This window comes from Colletotrichum chrysophilum, assembly GCF_026319265.1.
Source record: "Colletotrichum chrysophilum strain AFK26 chromosome Unknown scaffold_39, whole genome shotgun sequence".
Lineage (NCBI taxonomy): Eukaryota > Fungi > Ascomycota > Sordariomycetes > Glomerellales > Glomerellaceae > Colletotrichum > Colletotrichum chrysophilum.
In genome coordinates, this window is record NW_026517326.1 from 15,196 (window position 1) to 36,008 (window position 20,813).

Sequence of the window (20,813 nt, forward strand, 5' to 3'; positions counted from 1 at the left end):
GCCGATATGGATCCTGCAGAGGCTCTTCATGGGCTCATCAATGACGCGGTTAATTGCACCTATCTAGACTGATTGGGAAGACTTCTGCTTACTTTACTCCTTCTCTTTATAGCTCGTACAAACAGGAAAGGCATTGAAAGCCTGGGGTAAGGATGGCAAGCACCAGCTTCAAGCTCACATCTCCCTCCAAACAAAGATGCCGGAAATTATTGAAAGCTTCCACTGGAAGCTAGATGACCTGGAGAGCGAAATTGTAAGTCGTTATTCTGTCAAGTCGGGATGTGTCTTCTCTGACCAATGCGGCAGATCAGAGCAAAGGCAGCTCTGCAAAGAGATCTGGACAGGATACAGGAGGCAAGAAGACCAATTCAACAACCGGCCCCGGTCGATGCGCAGACAAAGTCACCAATGGCCATCGACCTCGACTCCTCATCCGGGGAGCCATCTCCCGACCAAAAGGCCCAGCTCACACAAGCTTCGGGCCCGCATAGGGTCCCCGCAGAGCCGAGCGCGGCTCCATCGATGGCCCCCTTCCCCGACATGGGCGTCAGCTTCCAGCCGCCGGTAGAGCCTGCGCAGGCAATCAAGCAGGAGCAGGCACCGGCACCTCCGGCTATGATGGCGCCCATGGGAGACGTGAAGCCCGAGGTAAAGACCGAACCTATTGCCACACAGCCTCCGCAGTCTGGCGCCCCCGAGGCCCCGATGGACGATCTATTCGGCCTGGGAGGAGACGCGGGCGGCGGCGGCGCGGAAGGAAGCAACTCGGAGTTCCACTTCACCGACATGACATTTAGTCTTGCCCCGCCAAATAACGACTCTCAGGGCCAACCCCAGTCTCAAGATGCCGCCATGGATATGTCATTCGGTTCTGGCGAGATGGGCGGCGATCTCCTGTCCCTCGACAACCTGCTCCCGCCGGACAATGTCAACAACGCCAAAGCCGACACCGCAGCACAAGCAGCACAAGCAGCACCGGCAGCAAGTGCGCCGGCACCGGCGGTAGCCGGCCAGGAAAAGCCTGCCGAAGGCAAGATGGAGAAGCAGGACTCAACAAACTTGGATGACCTCTTCAACCTCGATGGCAACACGAGTCTCGATGGAATGGATCTCGACATGAACATGGGCGGCGACGGTGGAGACGGCAGCACCTTCGATGATATGTACTTTGGCGATATGACGGAGATGGAGCATGGCAAGTTCGACGATGCCTTTTTTGGGATACAGTGACCACCACGAGACGAGTCTTTTGCTTTTCTTGGGAGTGTCGGCGTCTTTGGCCAGGTGTGTTTCTTACGGTTTGTGGGTGGCCTCGCAGTACGAAGAACGTGGGCCTTGGCAGGGTTCTAGGACGGTGTTGGAAGCCGGTAGTGTGCCTCATGGAGCAGTCGCCTCGAGTTTGGCTGAAAGTGCCCATCTCCATATGCGGCACTATGGGAGCATTGCCTCGTTCATGTTCGTAATGGCGTCGGATCCTGAGGATTCCTTTGGTATCAAATACGGCTGTCGTTATCTACCTGGTATCCCTATCTCTTACTGCGGCACTGCCCAATCATTTCTCTTAGTTCCATCGTCTTGACCCTCGTCCTCATTCTTTCTTGTCGTGTTACTGGTCCTCCTCGCCCTGGTACTCATCCACCTCGAGATACTTGGGGTTAAGTTTGGCACCGGGTATGACCCCATTAATAGAGCCTGCGGTCTCCAGACGCTTCATCCGTCCTCGAGTTCTACTGGATACCATGCCGGCCTGTAGATCTTGCCGGACCCTATCTTCACCGTAAAAGTCGAGTCTTGAAGCGGCCAGGACCTCTGTCAGTCGCCTTCCGCTCACAGGGATCGCTGCACTTTTTGTGCAGACATCCTTTGCTATCTCCAAGAAGGCGACATGAAGAAGTTGTATCTCCTGTTCCAGATTATTTCTGTCCTTGTGGAATTGATGGCTTTGGCAGATAACAGGACCCGATATCAAGCCAGCAACAAGAGAATCTTCGCAGAAGCGGCATCGCAATGACACTTCAAAGCGCTGTAGGTTTCTAATGCGTCGTAGTGCAGCCCATGGCTTGGAATTGGGACTGATCATACAGGAAGTAGGCCCCGATTGTCGACGGTTTGCGAACCATGTCGCTGGCGTCGGATACAAGATGCCGGTGGTGATGCCGATGTCGACCTTCAGACTTCGCAGCGAGGTACAGTGAGACAGCATGTCTGCTGCCAGTGACACAGCCTTTTCTCCGTGCAGGCAAACCCCCCACCACGAGATGATGCCGAGGCGTATTTGGCATAGCGAAGAGCGACGAGCTGGCGTCAGAGCCGAAAGGAAGATGTGCAACGATGTCACTGAAGGAAAGGCAAACTCGTTTTCCTGACGCCATGTCAGTATACCGCCAACGCCAAGCTCTGCATTGACTTACTCTGTAGAAGAACGGGTGGGCCAAGGTTTCGTCATAAAAGAATCGACTACTTAGAAGTAAGCTGGTAAAGGTGCATACTGCTTGTTGTCGCGATTTGGGCAGCAGTGAAGCAGTCTTGAACTTGTTGGACCTGTGTTCGATTTGGACAGGCCGAATGGGTTCGTCTTGTACTACTGCCAAAGAGTAGATCATCAGGCGGATCTGCACGCCGGGTCAATTTGTCTCGTCCCAGTTTCGGGGGTTCACACGTACCTCTCCAGGCAATACTTGGAGATAGTTACTGGCGGCACCCTTCTCTGCCAAGAAGGTCACAGCAGGGTCCTTGGGAGCCTGCGAGGTCTTGGCCGTGGCCTTGCGCTTGCGTTTGGGTGCCATTATGGGCGAACACGATGCACCGTGTGGTGGTGAGGTGCAGAATGTGAAGTATCGAGGTTAGGTGGGAAGAGGCGAGGTATGTAGTAGCAAGTCTTTTTTTCCGAACGGATAAACGAAAAAGAAGAGTTTGTCTTTCACTCGGCCAGGAAGGTGCTACTGGTTCTCGGCAGAAAAGGCAAGAGCGACGTGACCTACCTAGACGGTGATTGACATGAAAGAGCAGACTGATGTAGTCTCGGGAAAGAGTAACTCGCGCACCAGCACCTGTTTCTTTCCCATCCCGCACGTCACTTTGCCTCCCAAAGTACATGGACATAACCTCCAATGCCTCCATTCAGCCAACCACTCCTGTGTTTTGTGAGTGCCGCCCATCTCTGGCTCATATCGTACAGGGACATGAGCTCGTGTTGAAGTAATGATTGAACCATTCGACGCAGAAATGTTTAACTTGACTGATATGTCTTGTGGGAGGCATTCGCAAAGGGCAGATAACTGTAACCTGTCTTGACGTCCGGAGACTTCGGATACCTTTTTGGCGCCACATTATAATAATGTGAAGAACGATGGTTCACTTCCGAAAGATTGCAGTGGTCCTCAACTTTCCTTTAGACATAGCTGTCTAGTAGCATACTTGCATAGCCCAATTTGGTATCTGTATCATGATGTAATGCGTTGAAGTGTCCTAGCTCATGCCCAATGCTACCACGCAAATGCGAAAACATGTTCATCCTCCTATATATTTTCTCCTTGAAGAGGCATGACACAGAGAGCGCCCGCAAGCCCCTGTCGCTTCCTTGGCTCCGGCCGGCATAAAACACCTAGGCCACTCGCGTATGACATGCAGTACCGTTGGCTGGACTAGTCCCCGGCATCAGAAGATTCTGCAGTCTGAGAGGGACCTGAGCGGCCGTCAATAAGGGCACCCCTGAGAGATTCTGCACCTTAGCCCGTCTGTTTCATTGTCTGATAACAAGCAAACGGGGGCAGCGACGCCTCCAATTCAGCCTCAACCCCGTGGGGGAGTTTGAACCGAAGCGAAGTTGAAAAAGATGCGATCAAACTCAAAAGCAGGGATGACTGCCAAAGGAAAGCTTGAGTTGGGCAAGGGACACTTACCATCTACTTGACTCCCATTCCAAGACCCAGCCGCAGCAGATCTTAAGTCTCTCTCTGACACTCCTTGTGCCGAGCAATTTGTACTTTTCGTACTCCTTAGCAGGCAGGATGCTGGCAAACCACCAAGGAAATAGTGCCGGATCATTGGGGCATTCTCCATAGATTGCGAGCATCCGTTGTGCCAGCCAAGGCACGCTTTGTTGCCGCATTCTCTCAACGAATGACACGCCAAACGACAGTAGCTCGCTCGTTGGCATCTTTGAAAGATCTTCGGGTGTGGTTGTAACAGGGGGCGTTGTCGTCGAGTCCTCGCTTTGATGTGTATTGGCGCTCTCATATCTTTCCAGAGCTAGTTGGGTTTCACCCGCCTCCAGATCTTCCTCCTCCGCAATGGAGATGTCGTCAATCCTCTCAATCTTCCCTACCAGGTACCCGTCCAATATACCATGTCTTGTGATCCTGAACCGAGAGATGCCAGTTGTTTCGATGAGACTACGGCCATCGGCAAAATATTCCGCGTTCACGATCCGCAGTAAAGTACCTTGCTCCTTGAAATGAGTGTCGTTGGCCGTGCGCGGCCGCTGTGGAAGGACCATGCCGAAAGTTCGATCGCCTTCAAGTGCTCGCCGAATCATGAGTCGATATCGTGGCTCAAAGACGTGGAGAAATGTTGGCATCATGGGGAATGAAAGCGTACAAACGAATATCGGAATGTCAAATTCCCGATGTCTGTTCAATGCCTCGGCAGCCAACGCATCGCCTCTAGTGAGGACTGCGTCGGCCCAAAAGGTTTGGATGATAGTCTTGAGATGTTCGTTTGACGGACAAGATTCTCGGTACAGCAAAGGGCTGACCGAGAGGCCCCTCCGACATATGGGGCAGTATGAAGAGTGGTCCAACACCCGATGCAGGCATGAACGACAGAAGGTATGGCCGCAGACCGTCGTCAAGGGGTCGTAAAATAAGGCATAACAGACCTGACAGTCCATTTCTGTCCTGACAGATTCCTTGACCTTGGAGAAAGTCTTAGTGTCCAGAGTAGCGGCCTCATCACCATGGGAAGATACTTCAGCAAAGGCAATGTCAGAGTTGTAGTCCAAATCGCCCTCTTCAGCAAGTGTGTAAACCGCGATCAACGGGCCCCCACGGATGACTCTCGACGTCGTCTCATGGTCTTGCTCTTTCGTGTCGCTATCGCCATGATTTGCTGGTTGTATGACAATGTGAGAGGAAATTTCGGCGACTGTTTCCGCCATCCTTGCCTTTTCAATCTCTGCTTTGAAGTTGTTGACTGCCTTGGTGAGGATAACGTCAACACCGCAATCGCCCACCGCATGGTTGCGACCACATCCGGGGTAGGGACATTCGAAGCCTTGTAATCTGCCCGGTGTGGCTGGGTACGATATGTTTTCTCGGGCGTGCGTCTCGGGGAGGCATTCTCTGCAAAGGCTTCTGCCGCAAGGGAATGTAACGGGCTCTCGGAGCGGGCGCGAGCACTTCCGGCACTGGATCAAGCGAATAACATCTCGAACCTGATCGGCCAGCAGAGGGCGTTCGACAGTGCCATGGTCCTTTTCGTCCTCGGCTTCGTGCACCGGGTTGGACGTCAAGGCCGATGGTCTGCTCTCGACGACCCGGGGCTGGTCGGAGGACATGAAGCGTCTCCTCCAGCACGGCGCTGGCGCGGGTGACTCGTCTCGGGGGTATCTGGGAGGGTTTCGGTTCGTCTCGTAGCCTCTACTTCCAAGCTGACCCTTTCCGCGTCTTTCTTCTTCTAAAGTCTCTCTTGTGGTAACCTCTCGGTGTTTCTATGCGTGCTGTCGCCAAGTGTCCAAAGCAGACAACTGTTCGTGGTGGTTTTTTCCGGTAAGCTCTTGGACGTATGAGTGGTCCAGCAGCAGGGAAGTGACGGGGGGATAGCGACCAGCGGTCATATATGCGAGATCATCAGAGCTGCAGTGGTTCCAGAAACGAGCGGATCTCATGATGCGCCTGAACGAGATCAAAAGCGGCCAGGTGAAGGGGCGCCGGCGAAGCTAGTTGACCGAGGGCCGGAGCTAGATGTTGGAGGAGTGCTGGCATGCATGTACCGGGTAGGCGTGGATAGCATACGAAGAGTACGTTTGGAGCGCGAAGTAACGATGGAATAGATTCGCAGGCAGGCGTCATACATTTAACGTCCTGTTACCAATCCGCTGGGTGTCTGAGTGGATTTGGAGGGGTGTTTCTGGGAGGGTGTGGCCGTGCAATGAGGTCAGTGAAATTCGAGAAAGATAGGTCAGGGGCCTGCGAGCAAGAGCATGAGTAGGTAGAGAGAACAGGAGCAGGGGTACTAAGACGGTGGCCACCCAATCCAATCCCAGAGACAAGAGGCCAGCCAGAGGAGATGCGAGTCGAGACCCAAGAACATCTGCACTGCTGCTGGATGAGTGGGAGGAGGCATCGGCGCGCGCGCGCGCAACATTGAGAGAAAGAAGAGAAGAGAGCCGCCCCCGGACAGCAACAGACCCGGCGGCCCATGTCGATGTTCAGGAAAAAAGTAGCTGTCAAGTACCGGTACTTTGAAGTTCCCAGGTTCTGGCGGCAGGCGACGAGGGCGCATGGGCGGGCTTTCCAAGTGCCCTGGACGGGGCCCCTTGCATCTAGGCGAATAAGGGTTTAGCGGCCTGTTGTCAGTAGACGAATCCTGGGCTAGCTGTGACGACACCGCGGGTCTGAATGGAGGGGACTGACTTTTGTCGTTCGGCTTTCCAGGTGCTCGCTCGCATTTTCCCTCAACGGCGGGCGGATCAATTGCTGGTACAAGAACGACCCAACTGCTGCTTGGGGTCAGCCACTAAGCCAATCCGTACCGACCCAACGATTGCAGTGGAGATGCAGCGTTCTGAACAAAACGCTACCGCCATCTGGGCGGGACCCAGCATGTGGTAAGTACCTTAGGTTGGTGGAAAGTTGGTGGAGAACAACACCCAAGTAAGTACCTTATGGTTGGGACGTTGGACCGTACATTACTGAACTCGGCATCTGTCTCTTCATTCCCGACCATCGCCTTCGATGTTGTCTCTTGCCGCACTGCTGCTCTACACTACTTGTCCGTGTACACATCTGTTTTGTTGATTGTTCGCCTCTTGCTGCCCCAGGAAGTCGTGATTCCAAGTGTCGAATTCCAGCACAACGGTACACTGTATGACGCCATTGAGCAGTGGAAGCCCCTCCTCCCACACACCTTGAGGCACCTAGGTATGTAAGTGAAGGTGCCTACCTAAGGCAGGTAGTGCAACGCAGCTGCTTACCTCATCCATTGAGTGAGACGTCCCTCTCTACGCCACGTGACTGCTTCGTGGACGTCCAGTAAGACACTTGTATCGGACGGCGGTCCGCCTCCGATGTGCGGCTGGCTGCCCGGGCTGCTTCTGAGGTGCTGCCGCTGCAGGCACTAGACTCTATCTCGCCGGCAAGGCGAAGTGTCAGGCGGGTGGGAGAGTGTAGCTTCGAGCAAAGAAGGTATTTTCCCTTTTCAGCACCTCGGCCAGGACATCTCCATGCGGATTACACGCAGCAAACAGACGGGCTTGGGTTTGTGGTTGTTATCATCGTTGTTGCTGTGTGTAATAAAGAAGGACGGATCTAATGCAAGGGATGAAAACCCGTTCGCCAACTTCCACCAAACTGCAGAATCAGTAATCTCGCAGCCACGGCGGAATACCACTCTCGGCATTGCCAACTCATGTGGCCGCAACCAGAGATCTCGATGCGAGCAAGCCCCAGGACCCTGACATCAGCAAGCATGGCCGTCGACACTCCCAATCCATGCCGACAAGTACCGCGACTTGGACGGTACCCGGTATTGGACGGACGCCTCTCCTCCAGCAGGGAAACCGGAGACAACACCTTGGGCCGTGGCCCGTATTCCCACACAGAAACTGCGTTTTTTCCTCTGTGTTGAGTCGGACGAAGATGCCTCTGATGAAGTGATCACAACTGCAGAAAACGATCCCGCTCCGTTCTCTTATGTCCAGCCATCGACGCTAGCCCATGCACGCACCCAGACAGCCCGTACAAGCCCAGGGTCCAGCATTTTTCGTCGCCCTGTTCGCTGCGGCGCCCACTCAGATGCACCTCGTTCCTCAGATCCAGTGCGTCATGACAGCGCTACTTTTGCCTCCGCCAACAACACCACTTGCCCTTTGTACCTTCCCTGCCTTACGTTATGCACATCCCCTCCCCGAAACGCCCTCGGGGACGAACCCAGGCAATCCCCGTGGCCCTGACAAGCGCAGTCGCTGTCGTCGCAGTCGCTCTTCTTCCTTCGACTAATGTGTCGTGTCTCGGATCTCTCAGAGCATCTGCAACACGACTTTTTTGGTCAGCTTCGGTCGTCTGATGGACCCTAGTTCCAGTTGTTAGCCCTGGTTACGGCTGATCGCAGTCCCGGACAGGAAACCAGGACGGCCTCGAGACTCTGGCTACCCCAAACCTCGACAATTATTGGTCAACGTGACCACCCTTCTCGGTCTAGGACGCCTCGAGCAGCAATCTCGATTTCAGCCTCGCCCAACCATTGTCGTGGCGCAGCGGCGCACAAGGCTACTGACGGAACGCGTACGTCTGTTTGGGGCACTAAAACGAAGCTATCACGCCCTTTCTGTTGCCACGCAACTAGCCGCCCGCGGTCCTACCGCTGTCTACAAACGCCTTGCATGCCGATGCCGCCGCGTGCGCCGTCACCTGCCTCACCACGAACTTGATAGCCTTATGGTCGCTTGCGAGGAATCCGAGTGTCCCGGCCTAACCACTGTGTATCGGCGCTGATCCATTTCTCTCAAGAATTGCTAGGTTTAGTTCGCCCCAGACTTCAGCACCACTGTAGCGCCGTCTCACGAGCACCTTACCCACAACAGCAATGCGAGACGAGCTCTTACGCAGAAACTTCTTTTGTTCCGCTGCTTCAGCCTCGCAGGCTGCCCGATATAATTTGGTTCTCACCGGACATTTTGCATGATCCCAGTCTCCGACTCAAAGCCCGAAGGCTTGCATACTGTTAGGACGTCGAGGACAGGACTAGGCTCGTTGCCTCGCTCGAGATATATTTCAACCTAGTTGTGTCGCATTCACAGCATGTACGAAGATCGTGTGGCTTATTGCCCTGGGGCGAGGGGGGCCGTGGGGGTTTGACGGAAGCTGGCATGGTTGGCTGATTGTCGTTGTAACAACATTATTATCTGTGCAACCATATCCGAGATTCGTCGTATCGACTTCGCAACTGAGCTTCCAGAATCGGGCCAGATCTTCGATTCTGGACCGGCCATTTCGACCCCATCAACCCCTCGAACCTCTCCATTCAGCCCAATCCCGCCATTTCGACCCCACTGGGTTCTCGGTTCCCCCCCCAGCAAACGCAACCTAAAAATTGAAAGCGAAGGCGGTGGCTTGTTGTCTAGCTGAGTCTGTGCGATGGGAACATGCCACATCTACGCGGCAACGCGTTCCAAACCCTTGCTTACCCTCACCGACAAGTCACAGATTAGGAAACTTGGGTTCTGCTAATTCAGCCAGCATCAGCTTCCAAACTTCCACTTCTTTTTCTTTCTCTCTCTTCGTCTTCGGTTTCCATCATCAACTCCCTTAACGTCTGGCTACCTTCGTTCAGTGATTTTCTGTCTGCTTACAGCATCGCTTGACAACGGTTTTGGTTCACCTGGTCTTCCACCTTAAATCCTGCCTCAACAATTCTTCTACCGTACCCAAACTCCCGATTCTAAATGTCAACTGAACTTCCCTCCCCCGAAGTCCGGGCCACCATCATCGAACGGCTCTCCGAGCTCATCATCGCCATCGAGGCCCACCCGGCCTGGAACCCTGAGAACCCCCACCGTGGGCTCTTTCACGTCTGGGACTTTGTCAGCAGGTCTCGGTATATCATGACCGAACTCGACCACATCCGGGATGGCGAGCCCGTGCAATACCCGGAGCAGATCCGGCAGCAATCTGGTTAGAACAGCCCCGTGGCACTAGCATACACAAAGAGGAGAAGAAAAAAGGCGGCAGGCAGTGCATCAATCCACCAGGCACCCGCACCCGCACCCGCATCCGCGCCGCCCTGCCTGCTGACCGCGCCCGCGCGGGCCATGCCGAGAGAGCAATTTTTCCCACTAACACGGGGATCCTAGGTCTGTCAACCGGCCCCGCCGCTGCCGCCGAATCATTTGCCGATGTCTGCGGCCGAGCCGTCACCGTCAATGAGTTGGTCAGCACCCCGCGTCTCCTGACCATGATGGGTCTTCCTCAGGTCGATTACGGCAGCGATGTCACCTCCAAATCCCAGGCCGTTGTTGAAGTCGTCAATCAGGCCAGGTAGCCAGCAAATCCGAGGCTCCATGAAAATAGACATTAGCAAAAGGAGGAAGCAAAATACGACGAGGGATCATTATAGAATGGTAGGCACTGGGCATTGCGCAAGACTGACACAGTTAGAGCGAGCGTCAAAGAGATGCCTAGCAAGGAATATGGAGAAAGGATATGGAGAAAGGAGGGAAAACACGGCGAAGAGGAGGGTGTAGTAATTGATTCTGTCGCGCCGTTACCTGGTGATGTGCTGACCAGAGTTGCCCAGATTAGGCTCGCGTGACGAAACAGTGCGGTTTGCCCGCATAACCAGGGCATGAGTGTCCACGATTCGGTTATGTGATGGATGCTGCGCCTTTCTCACAAGTGGCATGTTTACTGAAAGCCACTCTACTACTCGTAGTCGATATTCAAAACTTGTACCTGATATGCCCACCGTTCCGTATCCTCGACGACGCCAATCCATACAAGAAGACCACCAGCCAGCCGTAATTACGTAGAGTCCCGAAGCAAATAAATGTGATCTCTCGGCCCTCATCTAACTCCAGCCCAGCGACCCCGTGCGGTGGCTGACTTGTTGATAGCTAACCGCCTGCCAATGTTTCCAAAACAGACGCAACTGCAGAACAAGACACTCAACATCCAAATCCCCGTCTCGATGGTCTCCTGGCTTGCCAGACCGCCCAGCGTCATGGGCTCCGCGTAAGCCCTCTCAGACTCGTTCCGGTAGGTGAGGGATGAAGGGGTAGGCATCACGTCGGGGTTGATGCCCAAGAGCACCGCCGATCCCGTCACCCCAACTGCCATGGACAGCAAAAAGCCGGGTTTTGACCGGTCAATCAAATACCATAGAAATGGGTTGACGAGAGCCAAACTTAGGGATACCTGGAGGGTGGAGGCCCATGGAAGTTTACGCTGTTGGTTGTCAGTTTTCAGGTACCCAACGGTGCAGACAGAGTGACTCACAATGGCAAAAACAATACCAACAAAGGCACCGATACTCCGAACAACTAACGCCCAGTCCTTGACAGGGCTGGCGTCTTCAGGAGACGGGCTTTCCCTCTCTTCTGCTATCTCCTCTTCCTTTCCGAATGTTTCCTCCCACACACCATCGAACCAAGGGAGCAGGCCGCCGAGGACGACGCCCGACAGACCCCATAATGAAAGGTATTGCCAATTGTAACTTGGTTTTATGATGCTTTCGACCTGGAATGACGAGAATCGATGTTCGTTCTGCAACCGAGTAACCATAACACCGTATCCCATGCCAATGATGAACAGAAGGGCTATTCTGAAGGTTGTGAACAGCGTGGAGGCTGCGGTTGAGGGCGGTGGCTGCTTGGTACCACGATATGAGGAGCGCCGGCGCAGCAGAGTCGAGCGATCCTTCATGAGCTCGAATGTCGTGTCGTCCACGCTAGGGCGCTTGATGGGGGTTTGTGCCCCTGTTCCCCATGGTGTGTCTGGCTCGTCCCTCTCGTTGCCGTCGCGGCTCCCATAGGTCGTCGGAGAGTATATGCCAAATAACGTGGAGGACGTCAAGTTCATGATGGACTGCGCGCGGGGCAAGGAGCCAGAATCCGACGAAGCTTGGCCATTGTGCAATCTCGAGAAGTCAAGCTCGGGATTCGGGCCTGGGGAGGACGAGGCGTCTTCTGGGGGAGTAGGGCTTGTGTAGTTGAAGTCGAAGGGGCGGCGGGGAATGGGCCGCAACAAAGGGGGTCCGTCGTCAGACATGACGTTCGATTGAGAGGTGCTCTGCGACTGAGGCTATTAGCAGGAAGTCGATACGACTCTCACCGAGGTGGGCGCTGGGGCTTTATGAGGTGCTCACGGGAGGGATGACGGTGCGCCTTCGAGTTACCGTCAAAAATGAAATGTACGAGTAAGTCTAACTCTGCTGACCAAGGACCGGGAGGATTTTGCTGTCGTCACCGAACTACTTCGGACGAGGAGAAGATTGTCTCGTCTCACGTGGCTCAGATACGATTCTCCTCAAATCAAGATACGATGTAGGATGGCGAAGGATTGGACGAACGGAGGAGGACTAGTTATTGACGAGAAGTCCGTCGAAAGTATGTGAGACTGCAATTCGGGGACGGAGTTTCGCTGGGCAGTCGAGGGTCGACTCAGCGGCACGCGACGAGGGAGGAGTGGCGGCAGCGGTAGCTCGGAGGAGCTGATGCAGGGCGTCCTCTGCGAGATAGTGGTGCGTTGGCGAGGAGAGACGTTGCGAGTGCGGACACGACGGAAGATCTTAAGGAAGGCAGAATAAGATATGCAATTCAGAGGGGAGCGATGCTGTAGGTATGCTGATGCGTCTTGCTGACAGCAGTGCGGGCGAGTTAATGCTAGGGTGACGGGAATGAAGGAGGCGGCAACGGCATGATCTCTTAGAGGTCAGTTCGCGGAGACTACGAGCTATCGGCGTCGGGACCCGTATCCCGCGGCAGCCACCGCAGTACCAGGTTGCTACGACTGCCACTTTTCTGCGTGCGTGCTTCGTGCTATGTGCAATCGCTTATGGCACGTTTCTCGGACGGAGAGGGGAGACAAGCCGGTAAAACAGATGCGGGCGACGCGAAAGAGAGAGGGGGGGATTTCGGCGTGGTGGTGGTGTGGTCTCCGCGCTGTGTGGCTTGGGTGTTCCCGGCAGCAGCAGGTAATGTATTCCGGAGCGGAGGAGTCGTTGCAGCAACACAATGCCGTAACTGTGCAGGAAGAAGGGGGACGGGAATAACCAGAAAGGAGGGGTTCTTCGCGGATGGCCTGGACTCGACTCGACTGGAGGATGGAACTTGGAAAGAGAGAACGGGAGGGACGGGCGAGGAAAAGAGAAATATTCACATGTCTGGCTTTGTAGGTTTGCACGAATAGTGTTCCAGCTCTACTATGTAGGCCCACTATAAGGTGCCTACCCTGCAACTCGTCAGTTCCATTTGATGGTACGGCACCCGCAGCAGCTCAGTTCCATTGCATCCATAGGTTTACTGCAGTTAACACAACACAACATAACAAGCCCGAAGACAGACATACCTGCAGCTGCAGCGAGACACCAAAGGACTCGACCAGACTCAACGAATCCTCCCCTCTGCAAGTTCCCTTGGGCGAAAAGACTGAACAGGCAAAGATTCCCCCCTTAGCTGCTGGTTGGAGGCTGGAGGCTGGAGGCTGGAGGCTGGAGCTAGGGGACTGGCGCCAAGGCGCAGCTGCATGCAATGGGATTGTCTCCGGTGGAGCCACATGACTGGTGCACGCCAGATTGGGTCCTGAAATGACATTCTTGGCCACCTGATTCGCCGCTACCCCACACTCTGCTAGCCCGCTCCCCCCCTCCAGCGTCCGTCCCCTCCGTTCCCTTGAGCAACCAGCCGGGTTCCTTGGTGTGTTTTCTTTCCCCTTCACAATAACTACCTACCTAACTTTGCAAAGCTGACTTTAAACCACCAGTCCCTTGTCCCCGTGACTACAACATTGACGGCGACGAATTATCCCTTGCCTCATACTCAAGGTCCATGCCTCAAGGTTGTCGACAGATGAATCTGCGAATACGCACGTCCGAACAAGTCTCAGGTCAGACGGGAGAGAGAGATTGAGACGGAACCAGTCAGCCAACTAGTTTGCCCGTCCCCGTCGGTTCCTGAATGTGAGCTGTCCGCGTATTTAGCCCCTCAATGCGCAAGGCCCCTGCGAGCGTTGAGAAAATAAACGGGGACGGTAAGCATCATACCTTTTTGAAGAAGAGAAAAAAACCTTCACCGCTAGAGGAGAAAAGACCCTTCGAACGGGACTCTAATAATACTCATCTCAGATCTGCAGCCAACGCCCAGAAACAAACACGAAGGACGAGCGGGAACTGGCGGCAGCCCTGCTCCCCGCCGGGTTCTAGTGCAGAGGTAGTCATTGCCTCGTCGCGCTCCCTCATTCAACGGCCCGGGCAAAGGCATCTCAGGAATGTCAGTGTCTCCTCCTCTATGCATTACGCACATCGTAAAACCCGCCCGCACAGACTGCCCTGCACGTGAACCTCCCACAGTTGTATTGCACACTAGACGGCGCCTCTTCGTCTCAACCAGAGACAAACGTGCTACCCCGTCTGTGGCCTACATACGCATGTGTGGTATGCGCTATCTTGCCAAGCCTGCGTTTGCCCTAAACTGCTCGTTTCTCTTCCCTCGTCAGCCCTGGCGAGCGCGCATCTGTCTTAACTGTAGTCTTCAACATCGGGGTCAGCATCGAATCCCCCAGAGCCTTTGGAGATGGGTAACTGTGCAAACCAGTGTGCATTAAAACGCCGCACTGGCAGCTCCATGTCCGCGGACTCTCCAAGGCTTTCAGCGTTCAACTGCAGGCACTCGTGCGCCAGAAACACAGCTGGGAAGAGCATGCCACCTGCAGACTGATGCGAGACACTCTCAACGCCGATCAGCGGGACTCCCGCACGAGCCAATCTTCTGACGCCGTGCCGGCCGACGGTCGTTCGGACCCATTCTTCCCTCCGTCACCTCATCGCGTCGTGCCGGCTAGGCAAGTCGTGCACCCAAGTCCGAAAAGACAGATTGACGCAAGTCTTGAATTGATTTATTATTCTCATCCAAATCACATAGCTACGTGCAACTACTCGTCTTCCTCGTCCTCGGAATCCTCAGAGTCCTCCTCGGCTTCGTCTTCGCTCTCCTCCACTCCCTCCGGCCGGGGTATCATCGTAAACGCTGCCATGCATGTGATGCGGTTTTGTGTGTCGTAGGTTCCCAATGTTCTGCCTACTTGCTTGCCTTTTCCTGCAACAAGCTCCTTCACGCCGACCTTCCAAATTCGTACCTTGCCGTCGCTGCTGGCTCCAATTACAATCAAAGCTGTCGAGTCCTTTTCCTTCGTCTCCAATACGGCCATCGTCTTGATGCGGCCCGAGACACCTGCCTCCTTGCCGCCGACTTGGCCAATCAGCTTGGCTGTAGATAGCTTTCCCTCCTCGTCGGCCTTGTTCAGGTCACTCTCCTTGGTAGAGAAGAACAGGACGCGGCCATCCTCAGTCGATACAGCCAAGAAGCTCTCTTCCTTCTCGCCCTCAACAGGAACATAGAAAACTTCGTGGATCTTGGTTCGGGGCTCCGGCATGACGCGGCACTTGATTTCGCAATTCATGCCAAATACGGCGATATCACGATCGAAGCCGACCGCAAACTCTTGCTCATCGTCCGCCGAACCCCAGACCACCTTGCGAGCCTCACCAGTCGAATGCCTTCCTTCTCCGAGCTGTTGCAAGTGCTCTCGACTGAACTCCAAGACAGATGATTTCTTGCCAGTTACCAGGTTCCACAACCGCATCTTCTTCTCGCCCTTACTGACACTGATCATCAACTTCATACTGGGATGGATGGCGAAATCGTTGATGCCAGAAGGCGTTCCGCCGAAAGGAGCAGTGTCACCACTGGGCCTGCCCATCACCTTGGGCTTGGGCGCCTTAACGGTCGACAAAACAGACCAATCTCTTGTCCTTGTGATGGCGATTGTCGAGTCCTCACTTGAAGAAAGTAGCTTAGACCTCGTAGGAAACACCAGCTTGGTGATGCTCGATGTGTGATGCAATAACGTGCCCAATTCGCGATTCTTGGGGTTTTCGAGGATAGGGCGGGGAGCAACGGACGAGAGAAGCTCCTGGCTTTTCCGGGTCGGAGGATGCGCAGATAGGTTGTACAGATTGACTCGTTCGTCGGTGCTTCCTGATGCCAGCAGGACCTTTTGGCTCTGGCCGGGAATGGGAGCTGAAATAGGCGACAAGGCAACGGCGCGGATTGCAGATGTATGTGCGCTGAAGAGGAATGTGTCGGCAAAATCGACCGTCCCCTCAGGCTTGATAGTAGCGGTGATACCGTGCAGAACGCGATCGTACGAACCGGCCACAATCTGGATTGTCAACTCCTCGGCCGAATCGTCTTCTTTCGAAGCAGAGCCGTTCGCGGTTGGTTTGGCTTTCTTCGCAGGCGCAGCGCCCTTCGTAAGAGGCGCGCTCGCTCTTTCGACTCTCTTTCTTTTGCCAGCCATTTCTGTTGTCTTTCGCGGTCGTCCGTTTAAGAATTTGGAAGGTTCTTGGGGCCGTCGTTAGATCAGATTAAAAGGGGGAAAAAGGTTGCGACGCTTCTCAGATGCAGCAGGCAGCTCGAGCCTCTCGAGAGAAATCCAAAAAAAAAAAAATTCGGCTTTGGCGCAAGGTCTTATCGCTATCGCGTATCGATAAGTTAAACTGACAACGATCTTCCCCCCACCAGCGGAATCTGGATCTCGGCTGACCGTTTTCAGTTGTTGAGATGAGAAAAGCCCACCTTTGCCCGGTTGGTGCATGAACACTCAGGTGGTGCCGTCTGGTGAGGACTGTCAAGTAGCTGCAGCCCAACCAATGATTTGAACGGTGGTGCATGGCATTTATCCGACACTTCCCCGACTGATGCATTGCGAAACATGCAACTGTGAACAGGGTGTGCCAGGGTCTTGGGTTAGCTTCTCAAAGCCTTATGCCAGCGCTCCACCACTAACAGCGGCTGATGGACTCTCCGTACCTACCTGACCTACCTTATGCACCGCGTGCTGCCTACTATCTACAACTCTTAGTACACATGTCCGACTTCAGGGCCAGCTTGATGGCAACCTAGAATCAAATCATCAAAGACGCCCACATCCGCCATCGATGCCCAAGAATGGCTTAACTGTGCCTCGACCGGGTCGCATCTACGAGTCAATGTCACCGTCGCTCCTCTCATCGAATCCACTAGCTCCATCACCCTCACCGTACTCGACCGCCTGCCAACCCTACACCTACCCTGTCTTGACTACGTCGGGCGGCGACAACCTCTTCTCCTAGCCGACGACCACTACCGCAAGTCCATCCTGTCGATATGGCATCCTATGGCCATCACATGCCCGCAGCGGCACCTCGAGCTGCCCATCCTGCCACCTATGGCGCCCCAATGCCTGCCCCCGTGCCTACCGCCCCTGCGGGCACTTTCGCTCCCGGAACGAAGATACAAGTTGGAAACCACAGGGTGGTGATTCAGAAATATCTCTCCGAGGGAGGGTTTGCCCACGTATATCTGGTCAAGCTCCCGAAGCCCATCGACGGCACAGACATGGCTGTCTTGAAGAGAGTGGCTGTCCCCGATAAGGAGGCGCTGCGGAGCATGCGAACCGAGGTCGAAACCATGAAGAGGCTCAAGGGTCATCGCCCAATCGTTACATACATCGATTCTCACGCCTCTGAGATGCGTGGCGGCGGTTATGAAGTCTTCCTCCTCATGGAATTCTGCGATGGGGGCGGTTTGATCGATTTCATGAACACACGTCTTCAGCATCGCTTGACCGAGCCCGAGATCCTCCACATCTTCACAGACATCGCCGAGGGCGTCGCCTGCATGCACTACCTCAAGCCACCTCTCCTTCACCGTGACTTGAAGGTCGAAAACGTGCTCATCGTCAGCCATGGCTCCCAGAAAAAGTTCAAGGTCTGCGATTTTGGATCTGCTGCTCCGCCGAAACCCGCGCCGCAAACCGTCGTCGAATGCAGGCTCATGGACGAGGACGTACAAAAACACACCACCATGCAATACAGGAGTCCCGAGATGATTGATGTCTACCGCAAACTTCCCATCGACGAAAAATCTGACATTTGGGCCTTGGGTGTGCTGTTGTACAAGTTGTGCTACTACACTACCCCGTTCGAGGACCAGGGGCAGCTGGCTATCCTCAACGCAAGTTATAGATTCCCTAGTTATCCAGTCTTTTCGGATCGCCTCAAGAAGTTGATTGGTAAGTCCCCAAGACCTGGGCCGAAATCCACGCTTAACAAGAGACAGCTTCCATGCTGCGTGAGAGCCCCGCAGCTAGACCGAACATCTATCAGGTTCTGCGCGAAGGCTGCGCCATGCAGGGTCGCGACGTCCCTATACACGACGTAGGTTATTCCATGAAACCCTCCAACGAGTAGCTCACTGAGGATGGCATAGATCTACACCGGAAAGCAACGTTCGGAGCCACAAAGCAGACCTGCCGCAACTGAGCCTGCGGGGGCCAAGCCAGTAGTCGGCGCCGTGTTTGCCCCGGCGAAGCAAGAGGAGCAAGTTCTCCCGGACATTGTGCCCATGAGGAGAGGCAGACTTCCGGCGTCCAGCCAACAGCCTCAGGCGCAGGCCCAGCAAGCGGCAAAGCCAAGCCCGTCTCCCATGCGCGTCACCAATGGGGACCCATTCGCTGCTCTAGACACACCAGCTGCGGCAACGGCGGCGGCTGCTGCTGCTACTCCTGCGGCAGATGTCGATGAATTTTCATCTCGGTTCCCATCTTTGGATCAGTTTTCTCTTCTCCATGAGTCTGGATCCAAATTCAACTTTGACTCCCACACCCCCCCTGCAACGCAGCAGCAGCAGCGAAGCCAGGCCCAGCGACCCGCTGAGAAGCCCGTTGACGCGGCGTTTCCAGCTGCGCACTCGCCCCCGAAGAACCAGGAGCCAGTTCGTCCGAGGACAGTTGCGCCAACGGGAGCTTCTTCTTACACACCTCCGACGGTGAAGTCTCCTCCACCGGGAGCCGTGGGCTTGACAAAAACTGCCTCGGCTCCTACACAGCAAGCCGAGATGAGCAGAGCGCATGCAATTATCAACAAGAACCCTGAGCTGCAAGCTATTTCGTCTCACTCCCAGGCCCACGCTCGTGCCCAAAACCCGTATCAGGCACCGCCATCGAGATACGTGTCGACTGGCACAATGACAAATACGCCGCCTCCGGAGCAGCAGCAAGCCCGTGAGCCAGGACCTATATGGCGAGTACCTACGACAGACCCCAGTCGGTCAACGAGCCTTCCTCGTCAGTCCGAATCGAGCCTTCCTAGCCGTTCAGCAGCGGACGATCCAGTTCCTGGGTCTATTCCACGGGTCCCTTCATACCAATTTCGGCCGAACCACGTGCGGCATCCATCATCATCTCGTCCGTCCCTTGAGGGCGGACGCCCAAGCCTGGATCTCCTTGACTCAAGCGCCCAAAGAAGATCCATTGACGGCCGCCAGCGTCCAGTGAGCACACACCTGGAGTCGAACCTGGATTTTCTTCGCGAGAAGGAAGGGTCCTCAAAGCCATTACCCTCTCCGGGCTTGATGTCTCCAAAGTTCCCGGATAGAGTGCCATCTCCTGCGACGCCCACGGAGCCGGAGCAGGAGGAAGCGCACATCGAATCAAATGTAGAGTTCCTGCGCAGCATGGAAGAGACCAAATCAGAGAGGAAGGAGTGGGGCGCGAAGCATGGCAAGCGCGGAAGTCTGAGCTCGCTCTCTGGAACTAAGAACATCTTGGCTGGGAAGTTTGGAGATGCATTCAAGCGGTTTGAAGGAAACCAGGCTCCGGCGCCCGCCCGAACGCCGTCACCGCTCAAGCAACTAGATCGCCCGACACTCACCCCAATCGAGGGTTCAGAGGCTACCGATGGCCGTACTGATGACGGCAAGGGCATGGAGGAGACTGAAGACATGACTCCCGCCATGCGACGAGAGCTCGAACGGCTCCGGCTTGAGGAGGAAGAGCGCCGTGTCGAAGCAGCAGCAGCAGAATACCGCCAACGATTCACCAATCAGAGTTCAGGTCCCGGCGGGCTGCCGAAGAGCATTGGCGGCGTTTCTCGAGCCGTCAGCATTCAGAACAGAGTGCAAAATCTGTTGAATGAAGGCCAGAAGTCCTCGACGCAGGTTCCTCGTACCGCACAAGGCTACGGAGTCTACACCGACAACTCTCCAGCCCCAAACCGACTGGATAAGCAGCTTCCTGAGATTCCCCGGAAGCCGGTTGGCGGCGCTAAATCTCGATCCGTGACACCCTCCAACGCTCAAGATGTCGCCGTCCACAAAGTGCGGCCGTCTGCCAGCGATCCTGTCTCACAAACGGGGCGAAGCACTCCTGGGCCGAGGCCAGTGGCACCGCGTAAGCCGATGCACCTAAATAGCTTGCCGACCGGTGGCCGGTCAGGCTCGCCACCGAAATCATCACAGGCCCCCTCGATGTCCTCCGACCACCTTGTTGGCGTAGGACTCCCCGGTCGGCCAGTGATAGAAATGTCGGCCAGAGAGAAGGAGGATTATTTGCAAGACTTCTCGAAGCGATTCCCTAGCTTGGGCTCTATCGAGATGGTTGAACGTGACCTCGCAGCGGAGGCGGGCGAGCAGCGACCGGCAAGGTAAAAACACCTCGCATTTTGCATCTGTGGCTACGCACGACAGCGAAGCCGACGTAGACGGGCGAGTTGGGCTAGACTTGAATATACACACACTGATCAGCAAGCGTATAAACTGTCAACTTAAGTGTGCACACAATGTTTTACTGAGGACAAGAACATACACTTGGTCATGCTCGGATAGACCATGCTGAAGACAGTTGGGCTCATCTTTCTTGTATATACGATTGTAGAACACTGTTTCAACGCGACTTGTCCAATTGAGGACCCAGGCACGTGTTTTTCGATCGTGATGGATGCCGAGATAGTCCTCGTACTCTAAACAGCAATGCTGGATCAAAGGAAACAATGAACGATTG

The 20,813-nt window shown here is 54.9% G+C and overlaps 6 protein-coding genes across 6 annotated transcripts; 3 read left to right on the forward strand and 3 right to left on the reverse strand.

Annotated features, from left to right (window-relative positions):
- Positions 1–196: 196 nt before the first annotated feature.
- Positions 197–1,230, forward strand: COL26b_005635 (uncharacterized protein; the record flags this gene model as incomplete). The annotated part of the gene is made up of 2 exons (XM_053178475.1): positions 197–253; positions 307–1,230. The coding sequence occupies 2 exons, from the start codon at positions 197–199 to the stop codon at positions 1,228–1,230; spliced, it is 981 nt and encodes a 326-aa protein (XP_053037486.1).
- A 1,227-nt stretch (positions 1,231–2,457) lies between these two features.
- On the reverse strand, positions 2,458–2,786 carry COL26b_005636 (uncharacterized protein; the record flags this gene model as incomplete). Its single annotated transcript, XM_053178476.1, is given in 3 exon segments — positions 2,458–2,472; positions 2,490–2,612; positions 2,664–2,786. The coding sequence occupies 3 exon segments, from the start codon at positions 2,784–2,786 to the stop codon at positions 2,458–2,460; spliced, it is 261 nt and encodes an 86-aa protein (XP_053037487.1).
- A 6,878-nt stretch (positions 2,787–9,664) lies between these two features.
- COL26b_005637 (uncharacterized protein) lies at positions 9,665–10,260 on the forward strand (the record flags this gene model as incomplete). The annotated part of the gene is made up of 2 exons (XM_053178477.1): positions 9,665–9,893; positions 10,073–10,260. The coding sequence occupies 2 exons, from the start codon at positions 9,665–9,667 to the stop codon at positions 10,258–10,260; spliced, it is 417 nt and encodes a 138-aa protein (XP_053037488.1).
- A 521-nt stretch (positions 10,261–10,781) lies between these two features.
- COL26b_005638 (uncharacterized protein) lies at positions 10,782–11,984 on the reverse strand (the record flags this gene model as incomplete). Its single annotated transcript, XM_053178478.1, has 1 exon — positions 10,782–11,984. One exon carries the CDS (start codon positions 11,982–11,984, stop codon positions 10,782–10,784), a length of 1,203 nt encoding a protein of 400 aa, XP_053037489.1.
- Positions 11,985–14,864: 2,880 nt separating this feature from the next.
- On the reverse strand, positions 14,865–16,292 carry COL26b_005639 (uncharacterized protein; the record flags this gene model as incomplete). The annotated part of the gene is made up of 1 exon (XM_053178479.1): positions 14,865–16,292. The coding sequence occupies one exon, from the start codon at positions 16,290–16,292 to the stop codon at positions 14,865–14,867; it is 1,428 nt and encodes a 475-aa protein (XP_053037490.1).
- A 920-nt stretch (positions 16,293–17,212) lies between these two features.
- Positions 17,213–20,461, forward strand: COL26b_005640 (uncharacterized protein; the record flags this gene model as incomplete). Its single annotated transcript, XM_053178480.1, has 3 exons — positions 17,213–18,047; positions 18,095–18,192; positions 18,245–20,461. 3 exons carry the CDS (start codon positions 17,213–17,215, stop codon positions 20,459–20,461), a joined length of 3,150 nt encoding a protein of 1,049 aa, XP_053037491.1.
- Between the last annotated feature and the right edge of the window lie 352 nt (positions 20,462–20,813).